This window comes from Acanthisitta chloris, unplaced genomic scaffold (assembly GCF_000695815.1).
Source record: "Acanthisitta chloris isolate BGI_N310 unplaced genomic scaffold, ASM69581v1 scaffold8199, whole genome shotgun sequence".
NCBI classification, from domain to species: Eukaryota; Metazoa; Chordata; class Aves; order Passeriformes; family Acanthisittidae; genus Acanthisitta; species Acanthisitta chloris.
Genome location: NW_008691918.1, coordinates 3,215 through 14,314, shown reverse-complemented (window position 1 = coordinate 14,314; position 11,100 = coordinate 3,215). Strand labels below are relative to the sequence as shown.

Sequence of the window (11,100 nt, the reverse complement as noted above, 5' to 3'; positions counted from 1 at the left end):
CCTGCCCGCAGGCAGTTCGGGACTCGCCTGTTGGCAGATGGCGAGGGAGGTGTGTTCCTCCTTTGTCAGTGTAGCTGGCGGTTCCCAAACCCTCACTCCTGCCTCTGGGCTCTGCAAGGGCTTTACTGTGATTGATGTCACCCGCTATGGAATTTAAATCTTGGTAATTATATTAGTTCTTGGAATGCATAGCTACTGTCTGGTTTCTAAAAGGTCTGTGCCTTTTACTTGATTCCCTGGATTTTTGGCTTGAGGCGCTTTATTTGAATGGTTTTTTTAGTATAAGACATGGCTATAGGTATTTTGATACAGACAGCTTTGGCCTCGGTTTCCCAGTGGCCTGAGCAATTAAATCTATCCCGTTATCTTAAATACTTATTTTGAATTTGCTGGAGGAAAAAGACCTGTGTCTTCTGTCCCTGAGCTATTTAAAAGCATTGAAGTCCATCTTGGAGCACTGATCTTCTAATTTATGCAGTGTGGACCACTGTCAAGTCCTAAAGATCCCTGTGCAGCTGATGTGGCACAGAACTGAACATTCTCAGATTGAGCATTCTGTACGGCTGAGAAGATATTACACGTTGCTGCAGTAACCCTTGGACAATATAAGCCAAAGAAGTTGTGAAAACAGTTGCTTGACTTGCATTGTATGGGAAGGGAGAAAGCCAGAGTGAAGTTAGAATTAGTTTTCTCTCCCTTGTCTTTTTTCTTTTTTTCTCCATTTGAAGAGAAGGTAGTAAGAAATGTGAATAGTATATGTATATCTTAATAAAAGATGTCTATATCGCTGTCTTATGTGCTTAAATTGTATGCAAGGAAGAAAGTGTATATTTAAATAACTCCTGAGCAAGGCAGGAAAACTTACAGATTGACTTTTTTATGGCAGGAGGTGTTTTGTTTCTAAGGTGAGGGAACAGCCATAACTTTATTTTAAGAACTTAAATTACGACTTCTGTTGCTTCAAACAAAACCTAGTGAAGTGAGCATATCAGTTAGGAATTGTAAATGTTGAATTACAAACCACTGGAATTCTCTATTATGTAATCTTATAAGTACAGAAAAAATATCTCACATAGTTAATTTTCTTTTTGTACTTTTAGTAGCAACCTGGAACACAATGACAGATGTGTTGTTTCTCTTTCCTTATCGGGTTATGTTTGTTTTCGGTAGGACAGATAGGCCCAAGGGGCCTCATGGGTTAGTTACTTATTAACTGTTTCCCTAACATGGTTAGCACTTTGAATTTAAGGTATAAATTAACAAGAGTTTGCATTCATCTCTAATTACAAGGTGGGTATGATCCCAATCCTCTTCTGTTTGGGAGAGGGACTGGCCTGCATGGTCTGTAAATATAAGTAAAAAAGAGGTGGGGTAAAGAAATAAGAGTACAAGTTGTTATATTGAAATGTAGGTTTTTATAACTGAAACAACTGTGCATTAACCTTGGATAAACATTTAAAGAAAATGCTGTAGGTGAACATCAGTAGCAATGACTGAAGAAATTACTTGTTTTCTGATATGTAACACATACTCTAATGTGTTGCTATAAGGCAATAGAGGTAAGTTTCTTAAATATGCATCTGAACTATGAGAGCTCAGAACAGTTTTCTGGACTGTTCTGTCGAGTTTAATCCTCCTTGAAACAGCAATCTTGAGTGTCTGAAATGAAGAAAAAATATTACTTTTTTTAAAAAACGTTATTTCAATTGTCTTGTGTTGATTTTTAAGAAAAATAGGATTTAGTCAATTTGAAAAGGTGAGATTCCAAAGCAATCTGGTTAATATTCTTACTGCCCTATGAGAAAACTGACTTCATGTAAAATAAAATACTGCAGCAAACCTTTCTACTATTTCACAATCATCTAGGGTGTTACCTGTAACTGGTATCAGCATAGTCTTAGATATGGCGAGATGACAATGGTTTTCCAGACAATACCTCTTATCTGAAAGACTTTGGTTATTTTGTCTTAACTGCCCTTATGTTTGTACTTGTGGAATGTGTGCTTTCTTGTAATATGTGGTTCATCATAATGTTTCGAATAACATTAATTGAATTTTGTGTTTTAGGGTAAAATATTTGGAATATCTGTTCATGCATTGCCACAAACACTTGTGCCAGAATACGGTTATATTCCAAGGTAAATTAACACTGCATATTTAGATTCTACACCTATTTGTTCTCTTTATAGTACTGAACCTTTGTCAGGAGAGGGAATGTAATATTTGTTCCAGACCTGCTAAGGCTTATGGGGGATATAAGAATAGTTTCAGTTGGGGAAGGAGGGATGCAGAAGGTAGATGGGGAATTCAGAGCCACAGCTCTCATGCAGTTGTATTTCTTTATACTCTTTGTCATTGGGGGAAATTATTCTAGATATTAAGTTTTATAAAAAAATAACTATGAAATAGTTTTTTTTCTGGAAAAAACAAGCTTTATTCCGAGCATCAGAAGTATGTTACTGTTCTTTTCTCAGCTTTCTTGTTGATACTTGTGAATACTTGAAAGAACATGTTCGTACTGAGGGACTCTTCAGAAAGTCTGGATCTCTTGTTCGTTTAAAAGCTCTGAAGGTATTGTCTAATGCTGTTCTTTTTTTTTTTTTTTTTTTTAATAAGCTGCATTTCACTTGATCATCTACATGTTTTGGTTTTTGGACTCTTTTAAGCCATACTGGATGTAGATTGGTAACTTCACCTGCTTTAGAAATGAGAGGATATGTAGTCCAGAAACCGACAGGGTTCCCCTTTTTTTATTTATTATTTCATTTTTAAATATATCTGCCTTCCAGATGATAATAGTTTGTGGCTGAACAAACTCATTAGCAGTTATGCACAATGGATGCTGTGAGGATATTTGCTTAGCAGTTTTCTCCCAGTGGATATGTACATGGGAAACCTGGAAATTAACACATGGTCTGAGAACACTGACTGTGTTGCCTTGTAGGTACTGTGTTTCCTTGTGGTTGGGTGAAACATGACAAGGCTTAAACTAATAACTGGGATGATGTGACTGTACCTTCTGACACGGGCTAGAAGATTAATGCCTAAACTTAGAAATCTGACTGTATGTTGAAGACTTCAAATCATGTTGCTTATGTAATATTTCAGAGTAAACTGGATCAAGGTGAAAATTGCCTCTCAGCTGCACTGCCATGTGATGTTGCAGGACTCCTCAAACAGTTCTTTAGAGAGCTGCCAGAACCCATCCTTCCTGCTCACCTGCAAGAAGGCCTTCTCAGAGCTCAGCAGTTTGGAGATGAGGAGAAGAAAACTCCAACTGTGTTGCTGTCGTGTTTGATGGCCGACAGAACCATTGAAGCTCTGAGATACTTTTTCAACTTTCTGAGAACAGTGTCCTTAAGGTAAGTATAAAGTGAGTGCTTGTAAACAGCTCCTAATTCTTTTAAGGACTTCTCTTTCCGGTCAATTGCTGTAACTTTCTGTGAGTGGTTTGTGATTTTAAACTTTTTCTTACCTGCAGGCATTCACTAGAATTCAGTCATGGTCTTTTCTTTGATAAGTCCAAAGTGTTTTATTTATGAAACCTTAATTAGCTGGAGACTTTGTTCAAGCTGTACTCCTCATTCTTTGGAGAGCAAAATTATTATAATCTAACTGATATTTTGCATTTCCCAAAACTAAAGGGGGTCTATAACCTCTTTAATTTCAAGGACATAGTCGTGCAATTACCTGGCCTGGGGTGCATAAATCTACACATTAATCTTGTTATGTAAGCACTCAAGTGAATGAGTCCGGTTTTATTTTTAACTGTATTTGTCTTATTTGTTCTTTTCTCTCTCCTCTGCTTATGTCCTGATAATTTGTGTCAAATACTTTTGTTGTTAAGATCCAGTGAAAACAAAATGGATAGCAGTAATCTGGCAGTGATTTTTGCTCCCAACCTCTTGCACTCAAACGAAAATGAAAAGATGTCAGCCAATACAGAAAAAAAAATTCGCTTGCAAGCTGCTGTTGTGGAAACACTCATCGACCACGCAGCAGAAATCGGTAAGATGATAAATGTTTATCAAAATGTCTCATTGCATGAACCTGTATGCAGCTTTTCTTCTCGATGTTTAAGAATAATTTTAAAAAAATATTTCTTGACTAATTCAGGACAAGTACCAGAATTCATCTTGGAAAAGATTCCTGCAATGTTAGGTGTTGATGCCTTTCAGTCTACTCCCTCACTGTGGGTCCATGAAGACAGTGAAAATGAATCTCCTAGTGAATGTAAGAGGAGGAGACACCGAAGTGTTGCAGGTAGGTATGTTGTGTGAAAGTTTCAGAACCAAAAATAGAATTATTTTGAGACTTCAGGTATCCTAATCCTATGCACTTCTTTCACAGTCAGAATAGATGTCTGCAAAACTTGCTGGGTTTGATTTGCAAAATGTTTATAAGACATCAGTAATCACATTATTGTATTATATACTTATACTACATTTGTTCTAGTGTACCTGTTGTATACCAAAAAGCTTCTGTTGTCCATGATTTTTTATTTTTAAGGAAATGAGAATTTTTCAGCTTTTGTGAAAGCAATAAAAATTATGTTGGTGGTATCTGTACTATAGTTTTCTGTACATGAAACAACAGTTTAAACTGATTTGCTTTATTTCTCTCTGAAAAAAATACAAGTTAAACTTGAATTGAAAATAGAGCAAGACAAACTTCACATGTAAATTTGATTGCTCGGTGTGTCTTGCATTTCAGATATTGTTAGTGGAGCATTGAGTAAATTTAAATCTAACAGAACACCCTCCACTACACCTCAACCAGACAGAAACGGTAGGTATTGGTGTATTTGTACTAAATAAAGCCCATGCAATATCTTCTGGATTTGTTAACTATATTCCACTTTATTTTAACTGAAGAATTAAAACTTACCTGAAGATAAGTGGTTCAATTTAAATTGTTTAAAATTGTGAATATAGATACATATTTATTGAGGATACTGCATTTACTGTAGTTCTGGAGCAGCTGCAATCACTGCAACAGAGAGCTCTGTGGTTTGGTTCTGGGATTACACAACCAAACTTGCACTTTGTAGCTAATGCACACTAAAGCTTCAGTGCAGTAGTGCAGCATTTTATCATCTTGGGATGAATTTTGCAGGACTGAAATTCTCTTACACTTCCTCTGTCTCTTAAACTATAGAATATGATTCTACTTTTACTTCCTCTAATACCTATATTTTATTAATGTGTGGGTTTGGATTTTCCTTTCTGGTACTCTAAACTTGCAAAAAACCCCAAAACCAAGCAACTGAAAAACCCCAACAAACTGTACTGATTGCTTTGCCTGTTCAAAATGCATGTGCTTTGTATAAGCTTCTACAGCAATTTTCTTCCAGTGTTAAAAAAACCCAAAACAACAGTTTATTTTAGTGAACTCAAACTTGTAAGCTGTTACTGCAAATTTGGTTTTCTTAATTTCAGTCCTTTCCTCAGTGACTCCAGTGGTTCTGACTCCACGCACCAAGCGTAAACTTCCAGCTGATTGCTCTCAGGGCTTGTCCAGCAAGAAGAGACGATCTTTAAAGCACAGTTTTGCCTTTGAGTTGTTACCAAGTAGCATCTTTAACAGCAGCTCAACACCAGCATCAGGTACAGTGCCTTCAATTTTTCCTTGCTACTTGAAGTGGTTGGTTATCGCTTTTAATTTAAATGTACAGTCTCTGCTTCTTGTTAGGCAGTTGCTGATGCTCATTACTTAAGTGTTCCATGCACTACTTCCTCAGCTTAGTAAAACAGTGTATGTTTGTGTTCATCAGTGATTGTCATGTTTCATGGGCTGAGCAAAAGCAAAATTCTGTGGGTTTTTTTTCTGTTCTACTAAGCTCTGACTTGCAATCCTGATGTCCATTTATCTTTTTCACTCCCCCTGCATTATACTTTATTATACTTCTGTTTCTGTCTTGGCACATATATCCATGAAAACTACCTATCCTTCCAGCCTTTTGAAAGTTGTAACCTTTTTCTTCTAAATACTGAAATAGCTGATCTTAACTCTATGAGAAATGTAATTATTGCTCTTATAAAGGTTCTTCCTTGTATGCAGTCACCTCCTGTTTTCTCTAGATGCTAAATAATCACAAAACTCTAGAGGAGAATTTTTACTTTTGTTTGATGGTGCTTTAGAACCACTTTATTCTACTACAGTGCTTCCAAATGTCAGGCTATTCTGCAGATCCTGTTTTAGTTTTGTTTGGTTCTTTAATGTGCTGCCCACTGAAGCTAGAGTGAAAAGAAATTTCTAGACTGGCTGTTTGTTTTGCCTGAAGATTTTTATTTTTTTTTTCATCAAATGAGTGGTATAAAATTTCACACTTCTGTTTATTAAATCATTTCAAGTTCTCTATGAAATTCTTGTTTCTGTGGATAAGCAAACCAAACTAGCAACATTTTCTAATGATAGTAATATATGCATTTTATAAAAAATATTCAGCAGTAGAATAGCAACTCATTTATTGTTGCTTTAACTGTTCTGGCTATGTATGTTATAAAGCACTCTGCAAATAATGTTGAGACTGAACCTAATTTTTCTTATTAAGCTCTTAAATTTGAGCTACTGATCTGATGGTAGCAGTGTGGAAACTTAATCTGAGGTAGTGATATCAGTAGCATGTAATTAATTGCATGCCAGCCACTTTTATGGATGTTACAAGCAACAGCTTCATTTAATATTAAAGTGGAAGTCAATGTAATTTCAAGTCAGCACTCTACAAAATAAGCAGACAAATCCTGTGCATTTAAAAAACCTATTCTTTATTGTATTTACTTGTTAAGACTTTATCTTAAGAAAATCTGCCCATTTTAAGTTCATATAAATGTCATTTTGTCCCTATAGTTCAGTTTGAAGCAAGCCCTTGTGTGTCTTTTGAGTCATCACAAACCTCATTATCTCCTTCCACCGTGGGTGAAAATCATCTCTCTAGTTCGGGGAATAGAAGAAGTAAAAGACTCATGAACAAGAAATTATACAGGTAATTTGCCTTAACTCTCAGAAGCTGAAGCTCAATTGGAAAGATGGGTCTAGATACCTTGGCTAATGATGTGTAAAATCTCAATCGGTCTCTAAAGTTATCTTTTTTGGTGTTCAAAACACAAATCTTTATAGTAACGTTAAAATCGCCAGATCTTCCAACATGGCAAAATGGAGATCAAAATAAGATCTGGTATAGTAGTTTCCTGTGCCCATTAAAAAAAAGCTTGGCAAGAAAGCAATAAAAGGAGTAAAACTAGAAGAAATAACATTAATAAGTGTCAGGATGTTTTCATTGCCCTCCTAAAGAGTTTATTATGTGTCTCTACTTCCCCTCTGTCCTCTCAGGGCTGAATCAGGAAAGACAGGTTGTTTTTCTCCAAAGATAAGCCGAAAAGAAATGGTTCGTAGGTCATTGCGCTTGAAATTTGGTTTGGGGAAAAGCAATAGAGAAATGGTAAGTGCTCTTCTTCTAACCCAGTCATCTTGTTAGTGTGCAGATTTTAATCCAAAGTTTTGGGCACTGCTTTCCAGTAGCAGGAAGGACCTATTTTGTAACAGAGGGATCACAGTGGTAACTAGACCTGCTAACTGTCAAGTACAAGAAGACAGAGGTTTATTTTCATAGCAGTAACTGATCAGCTTGTCCTGGATTTGGCTGGGATGGGCCAAGAGACTGAGGGAGAGGGCAGCTGACCTGATTTGGCCAAGGAGCAATTCCATGCCATGTAATGTCAAGTTTGCCAGTAAAACTGGGATAGGGGTGGTTTTTGAAAACCAGCCACTGCTCAGGGCCTTGTTGGGAGTTGGTCTACTTGTTGTAAGTGATGGCCTTTGCCTTGTGTGTGGGTTTGGGGGTTCGTTGATTGGTAGGTGATTTTTGTTGAGGGCAGGGGAGGGGTGTGCGTGTCCCCTTCCTTTTTTAACTTTCCAGTTCTCTCCCTTATCCTGTTGAGGAAAGGGGAAAGTGAGCATATGGCTGGATGGGAGCTTGCCAGCCAGCTGGGATCAACCCACCACACTTGTGACCAGCAGGTCTCACAGTTACTGAGATTTTGGCATTACAGAGCCTATGCACAGAATCACTGTGTTCAGTGTGACCAAGTCTATCTTACTGCAGGTAGGCTGTAACCTATGTATGTCTACAGAGAATCAAGGGAAGATGAAGTATATTCAGAAAAAGCTACTATGGCTGATTTCCATAGCCTTTTCATGTTTTTCATCTGTAAATGAGATTCCAAATTAGAAGTTTATATAAAAACAATTAACACTTTTTGTTTGTTCAAGAATATTGTACCAGGATGTGCAGTTGGTAATAGATCTGAAAATATTGGAAGGCGTCTTGCAAGTCAGCAAGGTTTGGAAAGTGGAACTGAATGTGCAAAAAGAGATGTACTCTTCAGCCCATATATCAATGAAAAATTCCCTAAGAAAGGTAATTATCTAACAGGATTTATTTAATGGGGAAAACTTTTGCTTTTGTTCTTGTAAAGCAAGATATGTTTATGGATAACAGTATAAAAGCAATTGGATTAAAAGCTAGGTCAAAAGTCATTTGAATGTTAGTGACTTCTGGGGAAAAAGGATTGGTTTAGGACAGGCTTGTTGTGTTTCTAGTCTATTTTAGTAGTTCTCTTCTGTTAGTTAAGCAAGATGAGATACATGATTTCAGTTCTTAGTATTACAGCCTTTTTCACATCTCTGAAATTTAAGGGAGTAATGGCATCTTTAAATTCAGTGCTGCTTTGATAATTAGTTTTTAGTAAGCATTTTGCCTATAATTATAATTAAAATCTCAATATATTATTCCTAAACACTGTGATATTTATTTTAAGGTTCAAGGAATGTAAGCAAGTCAGAAGAAAACTTGTTAACTCCAAAATGTCACGATAAAGTAGTTCACCGAATGTCATGGAATAGCTCTGCTGTTACGGGTTCTCAGGTGATCAGCAAGAATGAGCAAATTCTGCCAGGGCACAGTGAAACAGGAGTCGGCTCTTCAGAATCTGTTTTGATACTTGGAAAGCCACCAGTTCTAGATGAGTTCAAACCCACAACTGTAAGCAAACAAGACAACAACTTAGAACTTACGCTTTGTGAAGAGGAAAGTAATTCAACTGCAGAAACGTTACTTAAAGTTAAGCAAGCCTTCTCTGCATCTGGAAGTATTCTTCACAGTTTGATAGGTGATAAAAAATTGTCCTTCTCAGATGTAGCAGATGAAACATTAAATGAAACTCCACATCTCGCAGGGCTCCATCCAGCAAAAGAATTGTTAGCTGGAGAAGTTTCTGAAAATCTAGCAAATGCAAAATCCAGGGAGCTGTCGCACCAATTTAATCAATCTTCTGCTATTGATAAACAGCAGTCAAAACCAGATGAAATTAAAGTTTTGGAGAAAAACTTCAAAACTTCTATTGAGATTGAACTTCAGGTCCCAAAACCAGATATAAAAAAAGTAACAGAACTTCCTATGCCTCAGGTACAGGCCAGGGAAGACACGTTGACTGTTCAGAACAGTTCATCAAAAGATGACTTAAACAAATTAGACTTCTTTGGAAGAAAAGAGGAAACTGAATTGACGCACTCTGACATAAACAAAGTAGATTTCTTTGGAAGAAAAGAGGAAATGGAATTAACGCACTTGCAAACAGCGGAAAACTGTATGGTAAAATGCTGTAATTTAGAAGATGCTGCTAAACTTTCTTTGGCAGGACAGCTTCCTAGACTGCAGTTGCCTGAATCACAAAATGAACTAGGCAACCAACACTCGCAAGCTGAAAATTCTGATAAAACTTTAACTAAAACATCAACTGTTTCAGACCATGGAAAGGTTTCTGACCATATACAGTGGTTCAACAAGCTTTCATTAAATGATCCAAGTTCTGCAAGCAAAACTAAGCCACCTCTGAAGTTTCAACGTACTCCAGTGAGACAGTCTGTGAGACGAATTAATTCCTTATTGGAGGCTAACAGACACTCTGTAAGCTGTCAGCCACTTAAGGCAAGCAGTGTTGGTTCACCGCTTGTTAAATCTTTGAGCTATGATTCTGCACTATTCTCCTGCACAGAAAAGCCCTCAAAAAATTCTACAGTTTTGCCACGCAGGAGTGAAAGTACACGTGACCAAGTTTCTGTGTCTTGTAAGCAGCTAGACTTAACATCCAAATCGTGTTGCAGGCCTTTAAATCCATCAGGCAAGCCTGATGTTTCTGCCAGAACTGCTGGAATCCATGAACAGGAAGGGACTGCTCATCCATCGAAGTCTGTTCTAGAAGATCTAACCAATTATGAAATGGTTAAATCCAGTTTGAAAGTTAATGCAAATGTCAATATTCCAGGTGCTGCCCCAGAAAAACCTACAATCGCAAGAAATGCTCCAGGAAAAGAAAGAGTTCGTTATAGAGGCTCTCCAAAGAACCCAATACCTAAAGTGAAACTGCTACCAACTGCAAAGCCAGTAGACTTATGAGGTCAAACACGATGGCTAAATGGGCTCATTGTAACTTGATTAACCATCGGAAAAATCTGAATTTGTATGATTTTTTTAGCTGTAATTATTTGTAATTTTTGATTTATTTTAACTGTATGAGTCATAGAAATGTACAAATATCAGTTTGTTTTATGTTGAGGTTTTCTTCATTTGCTGAAACTTCTGCAAATGCTAGTCAGTTCAACTAAATGAATTTGACTTCTAAAACAAAAATAACCTGGTTTTACAAATGTTTGTGTTAGATCTCAAGTTTGATTATCTCAGCTTCTAAACCCATGCTGCCTCTCCCAAAACAGTTTTTGCAGTATTTACATTAAGTACAAAGTTTAAAAAAAACCTTCTCAAATATTTAAAACAATACTAGCAGACATGTGGAAGAAAATGTCTTGATGCTGAATATTGGTAGTCAAACTTACTTGTTAGTTTTAAGTGTATTGTAGTACTACCTGATAGTACTAAGCTGGACCTTATATGAGCTCTACTTCTTTTGAGACAATGTGTTTTATTTCTGTTGGAGTAAATTGGGAGCATATTTTCCTTGTTGAGTAGGTAAATGTCAAAATATAATTCATGTGTGCATACACTGGAGAATGATTAGAACACATGGAAAACAAATGTGCAGT

At 36.7% G+C, this 11,100-nt stretch overlaps 1 protein-coding gene across 1 annotated transcript; it reads left to right on the top strand.

The window, feature by feature from the left end:
• Positions 1-2,073: 2,073 nt before the first annotated feature.
• Positions 2,074-10,456, top strand: ARHGAP11A (Rho GTPase activating protein 11A). The gene is made up of 10 exons (XM_009082419.1): positions 2,074-2,138; positions 2,475-2,571; positions 3,109-3,362; positions 3,848-4,008; positions 4,117-4,263; positions 5,439-5,606; positions 6,850-6,985; positions 7,333-7,441; positions 8,272-8,419; positions 8,820-10,456. Exons 3-10 carry the CDS (start codon positions 3,298-3,300, stop codon positions 10,454-10,456), a joined length of 2,571 nt encoding a protein of 856 aa, XP_009080667.1. The 5' UTR covers positions 2,074-2,138; positions 2,475-2,571; positions 3,109-3,297.
• Positions 10,457-11,100: the final 644 nt, after the last annotated feature.